The sequence below is a fragment of the Hippocampus zosterae genome, chromosome 2, assembly GCF_025434085.1.
Source record: "Hippocampus zosterae strain Florida chromosome 2, ASM2543408v3, whole genome shotgun sequence".
In the NCBI taxonomy this organism is placed as follows: Eukaryota; Metazoa; Chordata; class Actinopteri; order Syngnathiformes; family Syngnathidae; genus Hippocampus; species Hippocampus zosterae.
The window spans coordinates 39,342,598-39,368,741 of NC_067452.1; the positions used below are offsets into that span (position 1 = coordinate 39,342,598).

At 47.4% G+C, this 26,144-nt stretch overlaps 1 protein-coding gene across 1 annotated transcript; it reads left to right on the plus strand.

Moving 5' to 3' along the window:
• Positions 1-576: 576 nt before the first annotated feature.
• LOC127596546 (cholecystokinin receptor-like) lies at positions 577-26,058 on the plus strand. The gene is made up of 5 exons (XM_052059242.1): positions 577-1,014; positions 12,169-12,417; positions 18,198-18,459; positions 21,795-21,925; positions 23,722-26,058. The coding sequence occupies exons 1-5, from the start codon at positions 855-857 to the stop codon at positions 24,297-24,299; spliced, it is 1,380 nt and encodes a 459-aa protein (XP_051915202.1). The 5' UTR covers positions 577-854; the 3' UTR covers positions 24,300-26,058.
• Positions 26,059-26,144: the final 86 nt, after the last annotated feature.

Sequence of the window (26,144 nt, forward strand, 5' to 3'; positions counted from 1 at the left end):
AAAGTTAGACAAAGACAGCACAAGGACTAAGTGGCGAGCATGGAAAGGGTGGGGGGTGAGGGCAGGAGGAGCAGTGCAAAAAGCGTCCGCCTTCGTCGAGAGCCGAGCAGAAACATGAAGAAAAATAAAAAATAGCGGTAAGAAAGGAAAGAAAATAATAGAAGACAGAACAGAAAATGTAATTTCAAAAACCAGAAGCCATTCATTTCCCAATGTGATTGCACTTTCATTTACATATTTAAATGTTCAGATATAAAGATTTGAATGAGGCAAAATAACATGATTTTTCTCTCAAATATATCGTTATAATCATTTTTTTCAGATGTACTGTCATTATTTTCTCGATACAAATGAATTTTCTGTTCAAAAAGTCTTTTTTCCAAACTTGAGTCTTGAAAACGAGGTGGTAGTCTTATAATCAGGGCCGTCTTATATATCCCGTGGCTCTCCCCAACCGCATCATTACCTTCAGCAGGTGTTGCCTCATGATGCCGCTGATGGATGGCGCTCGTGATGCCGGCGAAGGGCTGCGACTTGGAAGCAGCACGCCGATTGGCTCCGATGCCGAGGGGGGGGGAGAGAGAGAGAGAGAGAGAGAGAGCGGGAGCAAAAGAGCGAGCCGGAAAGCGCCAGCTTCATTCCTTTACAGTGGTGCCTCCGTCTCCGCAGTGCGCGTCGTACGTCACCGCTCCATCTCCACGCTCGCGGCACAATTTCTGCAAACAGTCTCTGTGTGTTTTTCTTCTTCTTTTTTTTTTTTTTTTTTGGAGAAACTCTGCCTACCCGCCCAAGTTTCTCGGATTCCCACAAGGACAACGGTGGCCTTGATCGCTCGTGCGTGCAGGTGCGAGCCCATGCAGACGGCGGAGAGAATGTCCCTGCAGGAGGGAAACGCCAGCGAGTCGGAGGCGTCCGGCTGCGTGGAGCTGTGGAATATCAGCGTGGAATTGACCGGCTTCAACGCGAGCTGCGCCAACCGATCCACAGTCCCGAAATCCAACAACAGACCCAAAGGTAAATACCCCTCCCTGCCATAATAGTGTTTAGTTAATGCTTGTTCTTCCTCATTAATGGCAGATGCAGAAATTTGCTTTTTTGTGATGATTTATTCATGTTCTTCCCAGCACGCCTGTCGCAAATAAAAGGAACATAAAGAGCCGCCAAAAACTAACTTCTAACTCTGCGGGGTGTGGTCTTCAACTAAATTGTGTGCAAAGATAAATATGTTTTTAATTTACCATCAATAAATTAAAATGCAGCTAATCCTTACCGCAATTTCAATTATCGGGTTGACGGGCCCGCTATTTCGAAGAAATCTTTTTGTACTCTTCTGAACACCCAGTTTAACCGAACGCAAATTTTATTTGGGGTGTAATTCCTCCGTCGACCACTTGAGGGCAGCACACTAGCAAAAGTGTGTAAAGAAGCAATATTTTACTGCAGTATTTCAGTAATAATAATCTTCCGTACCGCTTGATCCTCATTAGGGTCGCGGGGGGTGCTGGAGCCCATCCCAGCCGTCTCCGGGCAGTAGGCGGGGGACACCCTGAATCGGTTGCCAGCCAATCGCAGGGCACACATAGACGAACAACCATCCACGCTCACACTTACACCTAGGGACAATTTAGAGCGTTCAATCAGCCTGCCATGCATGTTTTTGGAATGTGGGAGGAAACCGGAGCACCCGGAGAAAACCCACGCAGGCCCGGGGAGAACATGCAAACTCCACACAGGGAGGCCGGAGCTGGAATCGAACCCGGTACCTCTGCACTGTGAAGCCGACGTGCTAACCACTGGACTACCGGGCCGCCCAGTAATAATAATAATAATAATAATAATAATAATACATTTTATTTATAAGCGCCTTTCAAGACACCCAAGGACACTTTACAATAACAAAAAACACAAAACAATACGATACGGGTTGAGCAGTACAGCGAGTTGGTTGAAAATTGTTGACCGTCATCCTCTGTAATCCTGCTTCTTACGCCAACTAAAAGCGATGGCCATAGGTTCATTTTGATAAACGCGCGGCAGCACAAGTGCACCGTTTGTGCAATCGTTTTGTTTACTTGCTCCCAATAAATTGTTGACATGGTTTGCATTCTGAAGATTTAAAAATCGAACTGCGGTCAAAAAAATTAATTCAGGTCATAATTTTAATGCTCTGCGGACTGGATTAAAGAATGAGCGGGCCTGCAAGTTGCCCGCAAGCCACAGTTTTCCCACCTTTGGTTAGGAATGTGGCGCATTCGATTATTTCCTACACGGAAGGAGAAAACGGGCCAATTTCTACCTCTCTCGGCTTATTATTGATTATGTATTCGCCATCATGTCGTAATCATGCAACAGAGCCTCAACCTTGGCCCGTCTGACTCAACAAATCACAGAAATGCCACGGGGGGTCCGGGCATAAGATCTCCGGCGTTTATTTCACAGCCACGACTGTAAATTATTTATGGCATTCACACACATACCATAGTCGTCTCGGTCGAGGCAGACAGAAAAATGGCACCTTTGCGGATTGTCCACTTGTTGCAAATTAAGTCATTCATTCTTGCTAATCACCGGCCGCCACCGACCGGAGCAATGCCGCACAAGGGCCAAGTGAATGTTTTCAGCGGGAAGAAGAATTTTCATTCATTCATTCATCTTCCGTACCGCTTGATCCTCACTAGGGTCGCGGGGGGTGCTGGAGCCCATCCCAGCCGTTTCCGGGCAGTAGGCGGGGGACACCCTGAATCGGTTGCCAGCCAATCGCAGGGCACACAGAGACGAACAACCATTCGCACTCACACTCACACCTTGGGACAATTTAGAGAGTGTTCAATCAGCCTGCCATGCATATTTTTGGAATGTGGGAGGAAACCGGAGCACCCGGAGAAAACCCACGCAGGCCCGGGAGAACATGCAAACTCCACACAGGGAGGCCGGAGCTGGAATCGAACCTCTGCACTGTGAAGCCGACGTGCTAACCACTGGACTACCGGGCCGCCCAAGAAGAATTTTTTTTTTTAATAAAAACTTTGATTTGGGGGTGATGCGCCGAGCTTTAGAAAAATCAGCATTTTCAAAAATAGAACAACGAGGAGTCAGATTGGGGGAATTTGGAGAGTGAAGACTGAATAAAATGGAACATTGTGAACTTGGCAAAGGGAGTCATTGGCAGTTTAAAATGATTGAAAAGCTGTTCAGAAGCCTGCAGATGTTTTATTTTGATGATTTTTTTTTTTAATCAACACTGACGCGAAAGGCAATGGGGCTTGTTCACCGCGTGCCGTTTTAATTGGATGCGGTAAGAAATGAGGAGCTGCTGAAGGATTTGAGCACAGCGGCGGTCTAAGGCGATGGGGTTTTCCTGCTTGGAATGGAATCAAGAGGGTCGTCGGGGAGATTTAATTACGAAGCGTCAATTGTCTTTGGGATGAAACGTCTTGGAAGCAATGCCATAATTGGGCGCGGAACCAGATTTGGTGTGTGGTATTTCAAATGTGTCCACGCGTGTGAGGTAGCGCGGCGCTTTAAAATAAGATGAATTTGCTCTGCAAGCTGCGCTTGTCACTCAAATCTTTTCTCATGGGAATGATTGAAAGTGGAACTATTCCATTCCAGCCTGCGCCCCCCCCAAAAAATGGAGTGGTGTTCTTTTTGTTTTGTAAATGCTCAGTGATTGTTAAATCGGCACGGCAAATTGGTGCTGTTGTTCAATCCGGCAACTTCGATTTTTAGGCAGTTTACAAAAGTTTTCACCAAAAACTAACTTCTAACTCTGCAGGGTGTGGTCTTCAACTAAATTGTGTGCAAAGATAAATATTTTTTAAATTTTCCATCAATAAATTAAAATGCAGCTAATCCTTACCGCAATTTCAATTTCGGGTTGACGGGCCCGCTATTTCGAAGAAATCCTTTTGTACTCTTCTGAACACCCATTTTAACCGAACGAAAATTTTATTTTGAGTGTAATTCCTCCGTTGACCACTTGAGGGCGGCACACTAGCAAAAGTGTGTAAAGAAGCAATATTTTACTGCAGTATTTCAGTAATAATAATCTTCCGTACCGCTTGATCCTCACTAGGGTCGGGGGGGGGGTGCTGGAGCCCATCCCAGCCGTCTCCGGGCAGTAGGCGGGGGACACCCTGAATCGGTTGCCAGCCAATCGCAGGGCACACAGAGACGAACAGTTCACAAAAGTTTTCACCGCCAAAATAAAGCAAAAAATTTTTGCAAAAATCCAAATGTCTTGTATATCAAAATTTGCCCACCTACAGGATCAAAACTGTACCCTTTCATAAATTATTATTTGTGGATAATATCAGATCCATCCAAACTGTCACAAAAGTCGAGTCTGTGCTTTCTTAAGAGCACTTTGAAACAGTCATTCATGCCTTTGTCACGTCCCGGCTGGATTACTGTAATGTACTGAACATTGGAGTTAGCCAATCCTCCATCGAGCGTCTCCAGTCGGTCCAAAACGCTGCTGCTCGCCTATTGACTGGTACTCGTAAGAGGGAGCACATTGCTACTCTCTGGCATCCCTTCACCGGCTCCCTCTACATTTTAGAGTTCTTTTTAAGATCCTATTATTGAATTGAATTGAATACAACTTGGGCGGCCCGGTAGTCCAGTGGTTAGCACGTGGGCTTCACAGTGCAGAGGTACCGGGTTCGATTGCAGCTCCGGCCTCCCTGTGTGGAGTTTGCATGTTCTCGCCGGGCCTGCGTGGGTTTTCTCCGGGTGCTCCGGTTTCCTCCCACATTCCGAAAACATGCGTGGCAGGCTGATTGAACACTCTAGATTTTCCCTGGGTGTGAGTGTGAGTGCGAGTGGTTGTTCGTCTCTGTGTGCCCTGTGATTGGTTGGCAACCGATTCAGGGTGTCCCCCGCCTACTGCCCGAAGACAGCTGGGATAGGCTCCAGCACCCCCCGCGACCCTAGTGAGGATCAAGCAGCTCGGAAGATGAATGAATGAATGAATGAGTTGAATTGAATACAACTTTATTGTCAAATGTGCTCGACGATGACATTTCTTCCCTCTCAACATAAAACAAGAGGAGCCGCTATTATTTGTTTTCTAATCTTTAAATGGCCTCACGATCCTTTTCCGTTGCTCGTCCCTCTCTCTGGAATGACCTCCCACTGAACGCTCGGCAAGGCCATTTTTAAAACTTGTCTTAAAAATCATTTTTAATCTTTGGCTTTTGACTCAGCATGAGACTTGATTAAAAAAAACATTTTTTTTTAGTTTGACTGATTTTGTGCTTTCTAGCATTTTCGTGGTTAATTTATTGCTTCATTGTTTGAATCATTTTTGCTCCATGGATAGCACTTTGTATTTAGCAGAGGTTGTTTTGCAAGTGCTCTCGAAATACCGTTCAGTTGAGTTGATTCTTTTGTACCCGTACATAAAAACATGGTGACGCCATAGAACGGGCAGGATGAAACAGTTTTTGGCACTTTTTTCACTTCAGTTCAATCTGCTGCTCTTTCTGGTATGTGTGCCCCGGTCATGTGGGGGGCCGTAAAATTTTGTCAGACGTACTTGAGTTTCACAACTGACTCAGCAAGCTGCGCTCAGAAGAGTCTTTTTTTTTCACAGAGGGGAAAGCATATCTTTGAATCATATTGTCATTCTACATGTGTTGCTACAGTTTTTGTGGTCAAATAGTTGTTTCAAGTGTTAACACCATAAATGAATAGCATCTCTGCGTTAACATTCAGCTAATGGACGTGACGGTGCAATTCTCAACGGTAAACTGGGTGTGACAGAAGTCAGCCTCTATTTTGGCATCATCTGCTTGTTGTCACAAAATCGGACTTTTCACCGCCAAAATAAAGCAAAATTCATTCATTCATCTTCCGTACCGCTTGATCCTCACTAGGGTTGCGGGGGGTGCTGGAGCCCATCCCAGCCGTCTCCGGGCAGTAGGCGGGGGACACCCTGAATTGGTTGCCAGCCAATCGCAGGGCACACAGAAACAAACAACCATTCGCACTCACACTCACACCTAGGGACAATTTTAGAGTGTTCAAGTAGCGTGCCGCGCATGTTTTTGGAATGTGGGAGGAAACCGGAGCACCCGGAGAAAACCCACACAGGCCCGGGGAGAACATGCAAACTCCACACAGGGAGGCCGGAGCTGGAATCGAACCCGGTACCTCTGCACTGTGAAGCCGACGTGCTAACCACTGGACTACCGGGCCGCCAAAGTCCTGAGTTTTCACCGCCAAAATAAAGCAAAAAAATTTTGCAAAAATCCAAATGTCTTGTATTTCAAAATTTCCCCACCTACAGGATCAAAACTATACCCTTTCCGAAATTATTATTTGTGGATAATATCAGATCCATCCAAACTGTCACGGCATATTTCCTGAAATGTATTTGTTTTTGGAATACAATAGTTTGGATTTTTATGGCTGTAATACGCTGGCGGTGGAGACTGTTTACATGGACGCGGTGGCCCTTAAAGCTCACATTTGTTGGTTCGGAAGCATCGCGGACGCAGAATTGACTCACTCTGTGATTCTCCGGAGAAGCTGCAGTGCTGTAATTCAGCCTCCGCTTGTCTGTGGTAAGGCTTCCCTTTAAATAGATGTGCGCTGAACGCCTACGGGACAACGTTTCTTGCTTTCCTTCTGTTTCCTAGTTAACAGCAACTCCAAAATTCTCACCTGCTGACAAATCACAGGAAATTCATAGACAAATGATCAACGAACCCTCCCGACGAGGCCTCGGAACTAATTGGATGTGTGGCGATATTTGTCATTGGCGTTATAAGTGGCTCTCGGGGAATGTCCACGCAACGGCCGATCAATGGATTTTTTCCCCCGTGGGGCAGCACGGCGGAAGAACTAATTGAGTTGAATATTGTTGCAGTTGCCTTCCAGAAATGAGTGCGGCCGGTACACGAGTGCTGTCGAAGGGCTAGTTTGCAGGGAACTTTAATGAGAACCTACAAAAGCAGCGCGGCGCGAAGAAGAAGGTACGGAAAAGATTTCTTCGGTTCAAAACGGCCGCCTTTTTGGAAAGAGCTGCAGAACCAGTTAATTCAAATTGGTGGAAATTTGGCATTCGTGGTCATGTGGATAGGGGAAAACCAACAAAACAGGTTTTCCTTGTTTTTCATTCTTTCCTCCGGTCTAATTTTAGTCGCAAGTGCTTTATGGTGGCACCGGACAAGCAGCAGGTTGACCGACCACCAATAGTGGAGCAGCACATTCATTCATTCATCTTCCGAGCCGCTTCATCCTCACTAGGGTCGCGGGGGGTGCTGGAGCCTATCCCAGCTGTCTTCGGGCAGTAGGCGGGGGACACCTTGAATCGGTTGCCAGCCAATCGCAGGGCACACAGAGACGAACAACCATTCGCACCCACACTCACACCTCGGGACAATTTAGAGTGTTCAATCAGCCTGCCGCGCATGTTTTTGGAATGTGGGAGGAAACCGGAGCACCCGGAGAAAACCCACGAAGGCCCGGGGAGAACATGCAAACTCCACACAGGGAGGCCGGAGCTGGAATCGAACCCGGTACCTCTGCACTGTGAAGCCGACGTGCTAACCACTGGACTACCGGGCCGCCCGGAGCAGCACATTTCGACGGATAATACTCACAGGCATTCTTTATCATCTGCAAAGAATGAATGTGACTGCAGTTTACTGAGGGGCTGAAGCCATCGCATAGAACTATACAGAGTGCTATTTTTCTTTAAAAATACATAAGAATCAAATTGGGATTTTTTTTTGGGGGGGGGGGGGCGGCCCGGTAGTCCAGTGATTAGCACGTCGGCTTCACAGTGCAGAGGTACCGGGTTCAATTCCAGCTCCGGCCTCCCTGTGTGGAGTTTGCATGTTCTCCCCGGACCTGCGTGGGTTTTCTGCGGGTGCTCCGGTTTCCTCCCACATTCCAAAAACATGCGTGGCAGGCTGATTGAACACTCTAAATTGTCCCTCGGTGTGAGTGTGAGTGCGAATGGTTGGTCGTTTCTGTGTGCCCTGCGATTGGCTGGCAACCGATTCAGGGTGTCCCCCGCCTACTGCCCGAAGACAGCTGGGATAGGCTCCAGCGACCCCCGTGACCCTAGTGAGGATCAAGCGGTTTGGAAAATGGATGGATGGATGGGATTTTTTGGGGATGCTGAAATGGGTTACAAGGATCTCATTCAAAGATTGTTGAGTCAAGAGAACGGTCATGGTAAGACACCCCATGTTACAAAAGAGGCTGAAGTAAAAATCTTTAAGTAGGCGGAGTCAAGAAAGTAAAGGTTTAGCACATCAGAAGAGTCCAAATGTTTTTTGTTTTTTTTTTAAATGTGCAAACAAGCCCTTGAGATTTGAATGTCACGTTGCATCTCTGCCTGGGATGTCGGTTTTTAGATTTCCAATCGGAACAAGTAGGCTATTGAATTATTGGCATGTCAATTAAGAGCGGTTTGAGATCCCACATTGATGCAAAATGGGCCATTTGAAACAATTACAATTCATACAAAAAGAAAATGAATGCAACTTTTTACCGAATCATGACCGGGCAAACTTTGCAGAAGGTTATATTTGCGCCAGTCAATCACGCCTCGGCAATCTGCTGTGACGCGTCTCATCGCAGCCCGACCATAAAACCAAACGACACGAGGCGTTGAAACCTGAACGACTCCCCCGTGATGCAGCAGAATTACGGCGCAGCCGGCTGTGATCCTCAGTCAGACACCGAGTGCATTTGTAAGCTTTGCCCCCCCCACCCCCCACCCCACTTCATGTCAACACTTGGAAATGTGTCTTATGTGGACATTTTCGAAATGCGACGTGCAGTTGCTCGGCTTGAATGAGTCAACGCAAATGAAGCGGACAGACCGGCAAGGCCTGGAGGGGGGGGGGGGGGCTCGCGAATTGCTGGCGCTCAATAAAGATAAGCCAATTTTTCACTCCTCGCCGTCGCAAGATAGAGCGCCACTTGGGTGTGCTCCCATCTTGGACATCTGTGGAGCGGCGTGTCTCTTCATTTTTTTTTTTGTCATGACTGCCAATTACATCGGCAGACGGGGGCCAGGCTTACTTTTAAACAGCCTTCGTGGAGGATGAAATGGGATTAAAATGCCCCCCCCCCACGATGTGCTGCACAGGTGTCAAACTCAAGGCCGCATGGGAGCCACATTTGGCCCGTCACATCAAATGATGTGGCCCGCGAGAGCGAATCAAAGATGGCAACTTTCACGATGCTTGCTAAAATCTCTCCCAAAATTCCAAATACTCATTTGTAATAAATAAGAGCGATACCGAAAGAACGAGATCTCGGATACAAGCGGCCGAAATGAGTTCACTCCGCAAGGGTGTCCGGGCTTTCCCTTAAAGATAATGCGAGAAGCTCGGTCATCCGGGAGGGGCTCAGAGTCGAGCCACTTCTCCTCCACATCGAGAGGAGCCAGATGAGGTGGCTCGGGCATCTAATTAGGATGCCTCCCGGGTGAGGTGTTCCGGGCATGTCCCACTGGCAGGAGACCCCGAGGACGACCCAGGACACGCTGGAGAGACTATGTCACCCAGCTGGCATGGGAACGCCTCGGGTTCCGCCAGGAAGAGCTCGAAGAAGTGGCTGGGGAGAGGGAAGTCGACCCGACCCGTGGTGGAAAATGGATGGATGGATGAATGGGATCTTCCACCAATAAGTGTTTTACACACACAAGCAAAATGGGGGTTCCCCCCATACCACTCAGAAGAAAAAAAAAATCCCTGCCCAAGTAGGTGACTCCACAGGTGCGGAACTGTCAGTCCGCGGGGTCGACTATCGGGTAAAATTGGCGTTTGAGAGCGGCGGCTAACGAGGGCTGCTAATTTGGGCCTAGCTATTTAGACAAAGGGGCGGCCCGGTAGTCCAGTGGTTAGCACGTCGGCTTCACAGTACAGAGGTACCGGGTTCGATTCCAGCTCCGGCCTCCCTGTGTGGAGTTTGCATGTTCTCCCCGGGCCTGCGTGGGTTTTCTCCGGGTGCTCCGGTTTCCTCCCACATTCCAAAAACATGCATGGCAGGCTGATTGGACGCTCTAAATTGTCCCTAGGTGTGAGTGTGAGTGCGAATGGTTGTTCGTCTCTGTGTGCCCTGCGATTGGCTGGCAACCGATTCAGGGTGTCCCCCGCCTACTGCCCGAAGACGGCTGGGATAGGCTCCAGCACCCCCCGCGACCCTAGTGAGGATCAAGCGGTTAGGAAGATGAATTATTGTAGATCTCCATATTACGAAGTCTGGTTAATGTCTAATCATCGTTCTACTTTGTGGCATTACTGTGTTCAGAGTTGTATTCCGGAAATGAAAGCATTCGAGTAGACGAGCACCATTCTGGGCAAAAGCAAACCAAAAAAAAAATTGAAATTTTCAGAATCCGTATGATTCGTGCGATACGGCCTTATACGTAAGATTCACCACAAAATCCGTATAAACTACGGCTAAACCGGATTAGTTGACAGGTATGAAAATTCCTTGAGATAAAACTGATCATCTATTGAATGATCTGCCAAAGCACATTTAGGGTTTTTGTTTTTTCAGGGAGGGAGGGCTCGTTTTTAAGGACCGTACGGATTTTTTGTGGTCACGGCGATGCATCCGCAAATGTTCTGCAAACGACAGAGAAAATCCAAACTCCGCCATTTCACTTCATGAATTTTATGAGTGAACAAAATATTTTTTTTCCAGAGTTACAACATGTGAAAAGTTTTCTTTCGCCAAGTGAGGAATTTTTTAAAAATTGAGCTAAAAGTGCAGCGAGGCTTCAAACGTGTTCAAAATTCACCATTTTTGTCGCACGGCCAATAAAAACCACAACGGTTGTAGTGAGTTAATGAAATTCTTGCTTTGCTGGGATTTCCCGATCAAGTCTCCGATTTTTAAAAAGAAACGGACGATGCATCCGATGGGCGAATATCGGTCCCCGGGCCGATAATCGGTCCCTCCCTACTGCCGACGCTGCCGTTAGAAAATGGCCGCTCACGGAGGGAATGTTAGCACGATGGCAAATCTAAAAGAAGGGTTAATGCTTAATCATCATTGGCCGGGGATGAAACGCAGAGTGACTCGGCGTGCCAAAACGCGTCCGGAGGCCCCGCCGCGGACCTCGCGACTTGTGCCTCGTCACCGTCGTTAATCAGAGCGCTCAGTCAGCGCCACGCTCGGCGGTTCTCGACCTCGTCCTGTCACATGCTCTCACTTTCAAAAGCCGCTGACAGGCCGGGGCAAGCCCCCCCCCATGCACCCCCCCCCCCCCCCCACTCGCCCCAAAAATGATCGACGACAATCCGCCGGTGTGAAAAAAGCTCTCGGCGTGCGTTTTGTGGGCAAATATTGATCGACAGTGCGGAGGCGGATATTTATCTTCGGTCTCCCCGTTCCGGTTTGACGATGGCTTCCTCAAGCGGTCTGCTCCACCTCGTTTGCGGCTTCATCTTCAAGCTGGCAAATATTGACAAGCAAGACACTAATCTGTTGATTTTGTGACTCAAGTCGTCAATGAACGGCAGAGCAACGAGCTCAAATGGCTTTCTGTCCTTATTTTATTTATTTATTTATCTATTTTTGTCTCGTACTTCCTCATTTTGCGGCCCGGTAGTCCAGTGGTTAGCACGTGGGCTTCACAGTGCAGAGGTACCGGGTTCGATTCCAGCTCCGGCCTCCCTGTGTGGAGTTTGCATGTTCTCCCCGGGCCTGCGTTGGGTTTTCTCCGGGTGCTCCGGTTTCCTCCCACATTCCAAAAACATCCATGGCAGGATGATTGAACACTCAAAAATTTTCCCGCGTTGTGGGTGTGAGCACGGATGGTTGTTGGTCTCTGTGTGCCCTGCCATTGGCTGGCAACCGATTTCAGCGTGTCCCCCGCCAACTGCCCGGATACAGCTGGGATAGGCTCCAGCACCCCCCGCAACCCTAGTGAGGATCAAGCGGCTCGGAAGATGAATGAATGAATGAATGAACTTCCTCATTTTTGAGGTCGGCACGTGTGTCGGATGTGAACCCGCAAATGGAAGGCGTCGGCGTTTCGGTCAGCCGAGACGAATGTTCCAATTATCGTCTGACATTTTATTCGATCTTCCATCTTTTCTCTGTGGGAAAACGCAGCGTGAGAAATAATTTTGACGAATGGACTCCTTTTCTAATGGAGCGCGCAGTCTATCATTGTGCTCTCCTCCTCAGAGATGGACACTGTGCGCATCGTGCTGTACACGCTCATCTTCCTGCTCAGCGTCTTCGGCAACCTGCTCATCATCGTCGTGCTGCTTCTCAACAAGCGCATGAGGACGGTCACCAACTCCTTCCTGCTGTCGCTTGCCATCAGCGACCTGATGATGGCCATCTTCTGCATGCCCTTCACGCTCATCCCCAACATACTAAAGGACTTCATCTTTGGGGCCGCCATGTGCAAGACGGTGGCCTACTTCATGGGTGAGAACGCTACTTTCTGGCCTGATGATGGATTGCTTATGAGGATAGGTGGTGGGGGGCAGGGGGGTTTCCAGTTCCTGAAAACTCCACGTTGGTGGCGTTGGTCGAGTTGCATCCTGCCACCGACCGGCTTCTCGCTCGGTTAGCCCTAATGAGGGCAAGCGTGATGCAAATTGGGCAGAGGGCCTGGTTTCAAGAATAGCTAACTAGCTAGCTAACTAGCTAGCTAACTAGCTAAAAAATGTCCATCCATCCATCCATCCATCATCTACAGCTTATCCGGGGCCGGGTCGCGGGGGCAACAGCTTTAGCAGGGAAGCCCAGACTTCCCTCTCCCTAGCTACTTCTTCCAGCTCTCCCCGGGGGATCCCGAGTCGTTCCCAGGCAAGCTGGGTGACATAGTCTCTCCAGCGTGTCCTGGGTCTTCCTCGGGGTCTCCTCCCGGTGGGACATGACCGGAACACCTCACCGGGGAGGCGCTCAGGAGGCATCCGAATCAGATGCCCAAGCCACCTCATCTGGCTAAAAAATGTCAATGAACTAAATTTTAAAAAACGGTGGTCGACTGGTTAGCACGTCGACCTCACAGTGCAGAGGCGCAGCGTTCCATTCTGTCTCTGCCCTTCCTGTGTAGGGTGTGCATGTTCTCCCCCGGTGCCTGCGTGGGTTTTCTCCGGGTGTTTTGGCTTACTCCCAAACACGCAGGGCAGGTTAACGGAACATTCAAAATTGTCGATGTGTGCGCTGTGATTGGCTGGCGACCTGTTCAGGGTGTGCCCCACCTATTGCCCCGGAGACGGCTGGGATAGGCTCCGGCACACCCGTGACCATCGTGAGGATAAGCGGATTAGAAAACCGGGTGGGTGGATGGATGGATAAATCAAAAGTGCCACTTACTGGTGAGCTGCATTGACTTTTTACTACTAAATTGTGAGAAATCATGACCGTGATCAATGAGTGAATGAAAGTTAATAAGGAGGAAGGTCATTTGAGCGTTCCACCCCCCCCCCCCCCCCGTATTCAACTGGTCGTAGCTCGGGTTCATAAAAGGTTGGGGACTCCATGTCTTTTCTCTGAAATATCCATTCATTCATTCATTCATCTTCCGAGCCGCTTGATCCTCACTAGGGTCGCGGGGGGTGCTGGAGCCTATCCCAGCCGTCTTCGGGCAGTAGGCGGGGGACACCCTGAATCGGTTGCCAGCCAATCGCAGGGCACACACAGAAACAAACAAACATTCGCACTCACACTCACACCTAGGGACAATTTAGAGTGTTCAATCAGCCTGCCACGCATGTTTTTGGAATGTGGGAGGAAACCGGAGCACCCGGAGAAAACCCACGCAGGCCCAGGGAGAACATGCAAACTCCACACAGGGAGGCCGGAGCTGGAATCGAACCCGGTACCTCTGCACTGTGAAGCCGACGTGCTAACCACTGGACTACCGGGCCGCCCCGGAAATATCCACGAGTTTCCTATTGTGCTGGGTCCCAACGGACCAGAAACCAGTCAAACAAAAAAAATATAAATAAATACAATCGGAAGAACTTAAATGAGGTGATCAGTCACTTCTCTCTTCTTACTACTCGCACTGAGCAGCTGCTTTGCATAGCTGAAAACAATGCGGCCATTACTGTAATCGATAATTTCACCAAATGACTCTTGAACCGTTAGTTAAAAGGGAACATTCATTAGAAAGGGAATTTTATAATTGCTTGCATTTATGTAGTTGGGACGCTTGGGTGCCTGCCTGTGTAATTACACAACCACTTACAATGTCGCGCTTTTTTGTGTGTGTGTGTGTGTTCCCCCCCCATAAATCAAGCCGGTGAATTTTGCTTGATTGTAAAATCACAATGTTTGGCTCAGTCTATTGTTTTGACGAGGTCTTTCCAGAATTGGAGAACATTTTCCATCCCACACATCAAATTAAAAAAATTCCATGTACAAAATATTAAAACGCGCAGTAAATTTTCTTCTTCCTGGCACCATATCTTTAAAAAAAAAAAAAAAAAACGAGACAAAAAAGTTTGAAAATAGTTGTGAAAATACCAAATAAGTCCATGGAATGCCGTGTTTCTCTTGTCCCACCCTCCCAAATCGAATCTAAAAAAACAGTTAAAACGTTTTAAAAAATATATATATAAATATTTAAAACAAAAAATACAAATATTTAAATAATTTTAAATATTTTTATTGTTAACAGTTTAAATATATATTTTTAAAAATTATATATATATGTATTTATATATAATTTAAAAAAAATATATATTTAAATAATTTTATATATTTTTTTTTAAAATATATATATATATTTTTTTAAACAAAAAAATATATTTAAAATTATTTAAATATATATTTGTAAAAATTATATATATATATATATATATAATATATATTTAAAACAAAAAATAAAAATATTTAAAATAATTTTAAATATTTTTATTGTTAACAGTTTAAATATATATTTTTAAAAATTATATATATATGTATTTATATATAATTTTTAAAAATATATATTTAAATAATTTTATATATTTTTATTTTAAATATATATATATTTTTTTTTAAACAAAAAAATATATTTAAAATTATTTAAATATATATTTGTAAAAATTATATATATATATATATATATATATAATATATATATTTAAAACAAAAAATAAAAATATTTAAAATTATTTAAATATATATTATTTTAAAAATTATATATATATTATATAATATACGGTATGTATATATAGATTTCGTCGAGAAGCCAAAATGTCCTCCCATTCTGGAAAAAGAAGTCGATTTCTCAACGTCATGCTTGACGCAAGGAAGACTTGTTGTGGTCCCGATTCTATCTGCAGCGCTATGGTCATGATGCCCAAAACTGTCGCTGGCAACAGAACTACCAGAATGGATCATCGATGCGCTGATATGAACGACTCATCTCGACCTACAAATAAAAAAAATTGAGCCTGAATGTATTTTTTTGTAAGGAGGGGATGCTGGGGGGGTGTTCTACCTAGCAAAGAAAATGTGCTGTAGCTCAAAAATCCCTCTGACATGTTACTGACGTCTAACAAGAAACCCGGCACTCAAAAAGGCTTCACGGAGCATGTCGGAGGCTAACGCCGGCGCTACAAAAAAAAAGCGCCGATGGCCGCACGTCTTCGCAAGTGCGCCTTGACAACGAGCCGTCTCCCGTTCGACCGCAGTTGAGCCGGGAAATCCTTGTCGGGCTTTTTCATCCGAGTGAAGCAAAAGCGATGGTTGACTGGCAATACTTGACATCTTGGATCCGGCGTTTCAGCCTTGATGTCGACTTCAACAATCTCATTTTCAACGAGTATCTGAGAGAAAGCTGGCGTGGGACAGCGAGACTGATACGAAGACATGAAAACGGCCATTTTCCCTGCTTGGCTGCTTGCATTCTGGAATCGATATCCAGCGAAGATCAACGATTAGTGCTCGTCTCATTTGGCTTATGGCTTTAACTGGGGTGTTCTGCAACCCAACGGCGTTGCAAAGTCATGAGCGGGGCAAACCTGTTCTGCTGCTCGGTATGGAAATGAACGGAGTTGTTTTCAATGAGGCGACATTCAGAAGATTTTGCTCAGAAATGGAGCCAACGATTTGTGGACCAAAGACATTTTCCTTTTTTTTTTTTTTTTTTTTTTTAAAGAACTGAAACCAGGTGCTTGGCCATCATGACGACATTGCATCAGCGTCAAATGCGCAGTTTCACCAAAACGACCACCTCTGACCTTCAGTGGCATCCAATAGGTTGCCACCGATTTTAGAGACAACATTCGGGTCCCCAAAAGCATTGACGTGGAAATGTATGGGTCCAAAAGTTGCGATTTCTGTGGGGTATTTTTTTTATTTTTATTTTTGCACCACTGCACAAGCAAAAGTTTCATTTGAATAAAATTAGGAAAGTGCATGTTTTATTTAGACGGTTCTCCCCTCAAGCAGACCAGATTTAAATGGTTATTATCATTATCTGGCTCCCTGAGGGCTTGATGATCATTTGTATCCGGTGTGTTGGAGAGGAGGGGGAGGGGGGGTGATGTAAAACATGCAGGATTGGGGCCCTCGAGGACCGGCGTTGCCCATCCCAATCATGCACGATTTTTTATTTTTTATTTTTGCTGGTAAGCCGAGTGAACAAAACGTCATAGCCGTGAAAAGATTTTTTTTGGGGGGGTGACACGGCTGTTCGGCTGTAATATGCCAGTGAGTCTTCTCTTCAGACAAATAATCATCCAGGACAATCTTATTACTTTTTGACAGAAATCTTTCCAGTTTTATGAATTCCTTGTGAGCGTTTTTTTTTAAGCCATGGTCTGAGCTTGGCGGCCCAAAAATGAACACTGAGGCACTTAACCCTTTCATGCACCCTGTAACCTGCTAACATGAGATGTCCACTGTCGTAACCGCTGTCCCTGAGTCGTTTTTTTTGTCAACTCCATGTGTGAAGTGTGACTTACAAATGTTTTTTTTTCCTGTGACTCCAACAATATGACTTCAGGGCAGGACGCATGATTAATGATCCAGGTCTGGTCATTCCCTGGCATCTCCCGTAGTGGTCCGGTTTATTCGGGTTATTTATCGCATCATGCATCAAGGCTGTGAAGGGCTGCTGCTGCTCGCGTCTTCATCGAAATGCATGGCGGCTCGCAGTCATTCCCTGCGGGAATTTCCTCTCGAAACGAGATCGGCGGACCCATCTTGGTTGATGATTTTAAGGCAGTAGTCCGCAACCTTTGTGTGTGTGTGTGTGTGTGTGTGTCACGGACCAGTTGAGACAAGTACTTCCTGTTCGTGGCCCAGTAACTATTTTTTTTTCATTGCTTTTAAATAAAAAATGTAATTAATGCTGATTCATTTCAAACAGTGTTATTGTCCTGCACAACAAATGGAGACTAAAATAAAAATAAGACCAATGGACCAATCAGGATGAATAAATACGCCTTATAATGTAAACATCATCAATTTGAAGTTATGATCCGACATACGGCGTTAGCATGATTGCTACTTGCTAATGGGAACTGATCCAAAGATGACGCGATTGATTGTTGCTCTCATCCGGTGGCTGCTGGCTAGTTATTTGCGACTCGCCGGCTAATGTTTACGTGGGCAGGCTTGTGCAAACGTTCTCTCCACTTGGGTGCTACTTATTCAAATGATTCAAGAGGGTTTTTGTGTTGCCTTTTATTTTTTTTAATGACATATGTCACTCTGGATATACTGCGAGTGGAGGAACTTCTCTAGTCAAAATAGCTTCGTCTTCGGAAGTTGCGGCCGCCCATCAGTTACTACGCATTTGGATCTCCGTTTGTTACTATTATTTATTATTATTATTTTATTGTATTTATTATATTATTATATTATTTATTTTTAGTTTAATTCAACTCGCAAACCAGAGACATAACACCGGGGAGGGACTTCTCTTGTCAAAATAATTTCATCTTCGGAAGTCACGGCTGGCCTTCAGCTGCGCATTTCGACGTGCGTTTGGTCAATTTGTTGCCATTACTTTCCGTTTACCGCTTCTTCTTTCATTTATCGGCGGATTCTGTTTGTTTAAACTGGCAAACTAATGTTAGAAGGAGGACTCTGATTGGCTACAGTCACGCACTTTGCTACCACGTCTGACGGGGGTTCGGCCCGGTTACCTTTTCTGATGTCGACCGTATGGGAGAAGTCGAGCAGTGATGCACGCCGTCAGGTTTTTGGGCCCCCATGAAGCAAGCGTGTAAGGTCTTGCTTGTTTTGTTTCCCCGCAGGGCTCTCGGTCAGCATTTCCACCTTCAGTCTGGTGGCTATCGCCATCGAGCGATACAGCGCCATCTGCAACCCGCTGAAGTCCAGAGCGTGGCAGACGCGATCCCACGCATACCGCGTCATCGCCGCCACCTGGGTGCTGTCATTGCTCATCATGATTCCCTATCCGGTGTTCAGCATCATCAAGACGTTCCCCAAGGCCAACGGCACCGTGGGCCACATGTGTCGCCTCACATGGCCCAGTCACCACGCCGAGCAAAGTTGGTATGTATGCGGGGGTTCATCTTGAGTGCGTGAAATATCCACCAAAGCTCGCCTGTGAAAAGACGAGGAAAGATCATCATCCGCCTGTGCTCTGGAGTGGCAGCCAAAATGCATTTTAATCGCAGAGTTTGTTCAAGATTAATTAATCTAGCAAGATTAATTAATCTAGAGGATTGAGGATTAATTAATTGAGCTAGGGCGGCCCGGTGGTCCAGCAGGTTAGCGCGTCCACCTCAACGGGTTCAATTCCGGCTGCGGCCTCCCTGTGTGGAGTTTGCATGTTCTCCACGGGCCTGTGTGGGTTTTCTCCGGGTACTCCAATTTCCTCCCACATTCCAAAAACATGCATGGCGGGCGAATTGAACACTTGAAATTGTCGCTCGGTGTGAGTGTGAGCGCAGACGGTTGTTCGTCTCCGTGTGCCCTGGCGATTGGCTGACGACCGGTTCAGGGTGTCCCCCGCCTACTGCCTGAAGATGGCTGGGATAGGCTCCAGCAACCACCCCCCTACCTCCACCCCACCCCATGTGTGAGGATAAATCAGATTGGAAAATGGATGGATGGACAAAATGAGCTCGTGGCGTCAGATATGATGACATCCAAGACAGAAGCGCTCGGTTGTTTTCTGCGCAGGAGAAACTTTTAATTGCGCAGCGTCTGCAAAGCAATCCGCCCACCTGTCATGTTCGCCAAAGGTCTTTAAAAGGCACTACAAGAAGATAGAGACTGAGAAAATATTCTTTGGAATGGGCAAAGTGTGGCTCAGTAATGAGGGAGTGTGTGGGGGGGGGGGGGGGTTCTGGCTGATTTTATTTATCTGGAAGACAAACGCCGCGAGAAGCTAGCGATGGAGGATGAGCGGGAACTGGTCACGTCCGTGGGCTCCGTGAACGGTCACGAACTCGGGCGTTGGCTTTGTTTTGGCCACGGAAAGGCGTCGAACGTGATCGGAAGCCACTTTGAAGTCAGATCAAAGCTTCGCTCACCAACGGAAGCCCAATTTGGAACAGAAAAGCCCCCCCCCCCCCGGTTGTGCTCCGTCGCCGCACAGCTGATGACCTCCCCCCCCCTGATGCATTCAAGTCATCCGATCTGGACAATGCGAGACATCGACCGGGGGTTTTGGGCCATTCTCAAAGTGCTAATATTCCCTCTTGTGCGATCGCTTTCAAACGGCCAGATTTGAAGGGCCGCGGGTTCTTTGAAAAAGGGGGTGCGAGGTGTTCAAAGGGTGGCCCCGGGAAGATATTAAAATATCAGAGGATGAACGCTCGGGCTCAATCTTTCTGAATCCAATCATGAGCATCAAAGAGACACTTTGTATCGTGTCGAGTTGACGTGTCACACGGGGAAGCTAAAGGGAACCCATGCGATGTCACGCAATCATTTCTATCACGGATTGTCGGATGAAAGGCGTCCCCCCCCCCGTTTTTGAAAAGCGTGAACGGCTTTCACCGAGATTTCTTTGAAAGCGCAACGCAAACGCTTTCATGACTAAAAAGCATGTTCGTTGTCATCGCGGTAGGAACGGATGAAGCTTGGTGGAGCGCTTTACATTTTCTAATCTGACTTGGCGCCGTTTGTGGAAAGTGTTCGGGTGTGTAAATCAGCATAAGGGAGTGTTTGGATCCCTTAAATGTGGTTCCTAAATGATTAGGAACAAATCCGTCCATCCATTTATTTTCTTTTCTGTTTTTCCCTACAAGGGTAACGGGTGTGCTGGAAGCCTTTCGCGGCTGTCTTTTGGGCAGTAGGCGGGGGACACCCTGAACCGGTTGCCAGCCAATCGCAAGGCAACACAGAGACAGAGAACCATTCACGCTCACGATCACACCTCGGGACAATGCAGAGTGTTCTATTCGCCTGCATGTTTCTGGAATGTGGGAGGAAACCGGAATACCCGGAGAAAACCCACGCAGGCACGGGAAGAACCCACAAACGGAGCCGGGAGTCACGCTCACAATCACACCTCGGGACAATGTTCTATTCACCTGCCACACATGTTTCTGGAATGTGGGGAGAAACCGGAATACCCGGAGAAAACCCACGCAGGCACGGGAAGAAGACACAAACGGAGCTGGGAGTCACGCTCACAATCACACCTCGGGACAATGCAGAGTGTTCTATTCACCTGCATGTTTCTGGAATGTGGGAGGAAACCGGAATACCCGGAGAAAACCCACGCAGGCACGGGAAGAAGACACAAACGGAGCCGGGAGTCACGCTCACAATCACACCTCGGGACAATGCAGAGTGTTCTATTCACCTGCATGTTTTTGGAATGTGTGAGGAAACCGGAATACCCGGAGAAAACCCACGCAGGCACGTGAAGAAGACACAAACGGAGCTGGGAGTCACGCTCACAATCACACCTCGGGACAATGCAGAGTGTTCTATTCACCTGCCACGCATGTTTCTGGAATGTGGGAGGAAACCGGAATACCCGGAGAAAACCCACGCAGGCACGGGAAGAACGCACAAACGGAGCCGGGATCGAACCCGGCACCTCTGCACTGTGAGGCGCGAACCAGTCGCCCACCGTGCTGCCCGAATCTTGTGACTTATGGAGCTGCTATTGAAGAGACTTGAGACTCCCTACCCAACCCGATGAAATGCAGCAGGTCATCATCCAGTAAAATGTCAGCTAAGGAAAAATGTTTCCCAGATCTGGCATGATTTTCCTGTCGTGTAACAAAGGGCGGCGGCCCGCTAGTCCAGTGGTTAGCACGTCGGCTTCACAGTGCAGAGGTACCGGGTTCGATTCCAGCTCCGGCCTCCCTGTGTGGAGTTTGCATGTTCTCCCCGGGCCTGCGTGGGTTTTCTCCGGGTGCTCCGGTTTCCTCCCACATTCCAAAAACATGCGTGGCAGGCTGATTGAACACTCTAAATTGTCCCTAGGTGTGAGTGTGAGCGTGGATGGTTGTTGGTCTCTGTGTGCTCTGCGATTGGCTGGCAACCGATTCAGGGTGTCCCCCGCCTACTGCCCGGAGACGGCTGGGATAGGCACCAGCACCCCCCGCGACCCTAATGAGGATCAAGCGGTAGATGAATGAATGAATGACAGAATAACAAAGGGCCTCGTGAATGAGTTTTCATTTGACTCCCTTTGCGATTGTAACCAATCGATGACCAACGACACAATCATGAGACAGAACCCGTTGGTTCCGTAAGATATTCCAAATTCTGACCGTCGCCAGCCGACAAGTCGTCGTTTAGCCTTCAGTCAAGTGCTTTCCTTTGGTTTGCTTCACAATTGTGATCTTGATATTGAGGTCCCCGTTCCACTTGAGCAAATCAGTCGTGACCCCCTGCCGTCTTTCTCGCCGGCTTTGCAGGTACGTGCTCCTGCTGTTCATTTTGTTCTTCATCCCGGGAGTGGTGATGGCCGTAGCCTACGGCCTGATCTCCAGGGAGCTTTACCGGGGCATGCGCTTTGAAATGAAGCAGAACCAAGCGGAGACCACCGGTGAGATCCCCGAATGCAAAGCGTCCCTTCTTCCATTGGATTTTTGTTTTCCCATCCGGTTTGAAAAAGAAAGGAGCCGCCTTCGCTTTATATGCTAATGTCTTTTTTTTTATGCCTGAGGCGGAGAATTCCTTATCTGCTGCCTTCGGGTTTTCGCACCAGATTCCAAAATACTTCCCTTCCCTTTCCGTGCCCGATTGAAATTTACTCTCTCGTTATCTCTCCCTACGTAGCGCAGCGCGACAGGCCTGAATTACGAATGCGCAGGCTATGAAATCATCCATTCGGGTGACATCGGACTACGGCGTTCCCCGCGACTGCGTGACACGTCATTGTTCACGCCCTCGCTGTGCTGTAATCGTTTTTTGAATCGGATTCGACTCGCTACCTGTAACGCCCTCGCACGCGGGAAAGGAGAGTCACCGTCAGCCATTTGACGGCCGCTCGAACAGTTGACGACGACGGTTTAGCGGGTTAGCCGCCGTCGCGTCGGACAACGGTAGCATTTGTGCGCCTGCTATTAAATATGAAGTCATTCGCTCCCAAAGACGTTTTTAAACGTCTTTTCAGACTTGGTCCAGAATTAGCTGCCACTGAATGAGTTCAATAGTTTGGTGTCCATGCACACTGCGCCCTAAGCGACCTATCCGAGTCTCACTTTCACAAAAATCATTTCAAATCTTTAATGAAATGAAAAAGCAGGTCACCTTTCGCCTACGGTGGCCGTTGTTAGCCGTCAGCAGTCTGGGCAGCCCGGTTCAAGACTGTCGGCAAATGTCCAGTCGTGCCAATTGCTCTCCGCTCGCTAAAATCAAAACAGGGCGAAAATGTTCCAATCATGTTCACGGTTCCAGCGTGACACGATAAAATAGTTGGGAAAGTAACGGCGCCGTTGTAAAAACGGCTGCAGAACGTGACGTTCGGCCAAAGAACGTCACGGCCGCAATCTTAACCCTCGTAGTGCACCGCTTGCGATAAATGTAAAATGATGTCTTTGAATCAAAGGCAAAGGCATTCAGAAAAACACGAGAGAGCTGAAACTTATGGAGGGGTTCTAAAATGGCCTCAATTTCATGACGTCACCGGCTGATAATTCTCAGGCATTGCAGCAATAATAAAAAAACGTTTTGATACCTTAATCTTCACAATTTACATATTTTGCACCATAGAGACCCATTATAATTCATATTTTTGAATGCATCGTAAACCTAATGTGCAAACATGCATTTCACGCGATTTTTACGTCAATCGCTTTGTTTTCGCTTGGACAGACGTATGCATGCCACATTGTTGGGTTGAGGTCATTCCACTTGTGCAACTTTTAGGTGGCGCCAGAGGATCGCAAATGATTTTGATAAAAAAAATCCCAAAGAACTAATAAAAACTATATATGTATTGATAGCACAAATGCCTCTGAACATTTTGAGTGTTTGAAAACAAAAAAGAATGTTTGTATAACACAAAATACATCATTACAAAAATTGTAAAATGCGTAACTTAAGGCCTTTTTAATTTGGAGCACACAAGGGTTAAAACTCATTCACTCCCATAGACGTTTTTAAACGTCTTTTCAGACTTGCTCCAGAATTGGCTGGTACTGAATGAGTTCAGCGGTCCAAACCGGTTTAGCGATCTACAAAAGAAACACTAAAATGATAAAGAGGGCACGTCGCGGGTGAGTCCGGAACCCGGCGCCAAACGTACTGCACAACCCGCGCGAAGTCGCGGCCCATAAAGTTGATCGTCGCCCGGCTCAATGTGGCGATCGTCCGTCAAACGTGAGCTGTCCTCCGCAGAGCTGAGAAACGGCACCGCGGCCGATTCAAACGACGAGGGCGACGACGGTTGCTACGTTCAGGTTCCCAAAAAGTCCTCCGCCGTGGAGCTGCCCGCCCTCCCCAACTCGGCGTCGTCATCCACCGCCGCTTCGGCGCCGCCCAAAACCGAGCGGGCGCGCAGCAACGCCTCCGACGCCAAGTTGCAGGCCAAAAAGCGGGTCATCCGCATGTTGCTGGTGATCGTGGCGCTCTTCTTCGTCTGCTGGATGCCGCTGTACTGGGCCAACACCTGGAAGGCTTTTGACTTGAAGGCGGCCTCCGGCGCCCTGACGGGGATCCCCATTTCCTTCATCCACCTGCTGTCGTACACGTCCGCCTGCGTCAATCCCGTCATCTACTGCTTCATGAACACCCGTTTCCGCAAAGCCCTGCTGGCCACCTTGGCCCGCTGCCGTCGCAACCGCCTGTGCCGCGGGTGCTGCCCGTCCCTGCTGGAGGCCGCAGAGGACGGCACCACGGGCTATTCCATGGCCACCACCATGGCCACTTCCGTGTCAAAGTACAGCAACACCACCGTCGGCTCCACGCCCACCTGAGGCGACGCCGGCGGCGAGCGCTGCGCCCGTTTGCGCTTTCTGTTCATTCATCGAGTTGTCTGCCGAGCAATTTTTTTTTTCCTCATACCGAGAGCATGTTGTAGAATGTCAGACTGAACGCGCCTGTTGAATCGGCAGCAATTGCGTCGTCATCCTGAAGAAAAGTGCCTAACTTTATTTATTGCTTTTTTTGTTTGTTTGTTTGTCAAATGGATTCTGACACCAAAATGAATCAACCGAGGGCCCTCCGCTCCACGAGTTTCTTGTATGCTATGATCGCTTTAGGTGGACTGGATCTTGTGGCGGGCAATGGGCAATGGGCAATGGGCAATGTACATTTTATGGTACGCGCTGCCGTGGCGGAGGAATCGGAGGGATTTGCTCATTGACGACGTTTGCCGTCGGTGTTGGAAACTTCAGTGAAAAAGCCAAAAATTTATTTCATGAATTAACGGTGGCTGGAGTTTACTGGCTGCAGTACACCCAACCACCACTAGGGGCAACACTTTCTTTTCAATTCAAAAAGCCTAAAACCCCTTCAACCGAGGGCAAGTTTGCCAAATATGCCCGTGGAAAGATAAGATAAGATAAGAGAAGCATTTATTAGTCTCGCAATGGAGAAATTCCCAATTCACAGCAGCAAAGTTATCAAAGGAAGAAGTAGAACAACAAAATATAGGAGCTGCTGGAAAGGCAGCCACTCTCGCGGCGCCATTTTGAAGTCAAAATAACAGAAATAACACAAGACAACACTTAGGACACAGACAGTCGTTCAATCTTCACCAATTTTCTGCATACACTTTGTTGTCTGAAGCAGTTCTAGATGAAAGAGAGGATCAAAGTGTCCTTTCTCCAGTGGATCAGAGACGTCATGCTGAAAATGTGCACACGTCTGCTACAAGCTAAGTTTTGAAAGCAAACACAAAGCTGTAGCATCCATTGACGAAAAGAGATTAGTTCACTTCTCCTGTCCCACGTAATCCGCTTCAAACTCCAAGCCGCGACTCCCAGCTCCAAATCCATTTAGGCAAAAGGTAAAACCTCACACCCGGCCCGGTTGCTCGTCATGAGGAATCGATCCGTCAACGGCTGTACAAAAGTCGGCTATGTAAACCGCGATACTATCGAGAGCCTTCCGGTGGATCCGAATACTCAACATGTGCTCCTTTTGCATGCTTGTTGTCTGTAAAGTCTGGACACGAAACCCTCCCCCCCCCCGCAAAAAAAAGTGCAGCGTCAACCCGATTTGCGTCATTCGCAATGCTGATGCGTACCGCAAAATATTTGTGACCTGGATGCAAGAAATCCACACGGCCTACAATTTCAATGCATCCAACTCCGTATTTGTTTTAGTCGATAAATTGGAATTGAACCTTGGCGTCCATATCGTCTCTTTCGTCCTTTGACAAAGCCAAGCGTCATTATTATTATTATTTTTTTTCAAACCCTCCATGGATCAACCGTTGAAAGGAAAAAGGATCTACTTTTACTTCAGACTTTACCGACAACCTGTAGATCAGGTGTGTCAAACTAATTTTTTGTTGCGGGCCGCTTCGAAGTTACGGCTTCACTCGGAAGGCCGGCGCAAAATTTACAACGTTATTTATGACCAAGAAAATTTGACATTTTAACAAGAATCATGAAAGTTGACACACATGATTTGCTCCCGCGGGCCACATAAAATAACGCAGGGGGCCCGGATCTGGCCCGCGGGCCTCGACTTTGACACCCGTGCTGTAGATTGTTAAAAAAAATAAAACCTCGTATTTGTAAGAGGTGTGTTTTGAAAGGAGCCGCAGTCGCGTCACTTCCTAACTCGGCGGAATTTCTGATGCTCTTCAACGC

Coding starts and splice junctions, on each gene's coding strand:
- LOC127596546 (XM_052059242.1), top strand. CDS start 855: ATGCAGACGGCGGAGAGAATGTCCCTGCAGGAGGGAAACGCCAGCGAG. Junction 12,418..18,197: donor GACGGTGGCCTACTTCATGG/GTGAGAACGCTA, acceptor GTTTCCCCGCAG/GGCTCTCGGTCAGCATTTCC. Junction 18,460..21,794: donor CACCACGCCGAGCAAAGTTG/GTATGTATGCGG, acceptor CCGGCTTTGCAG/GTACGTGCTCCTGCTGTTCA.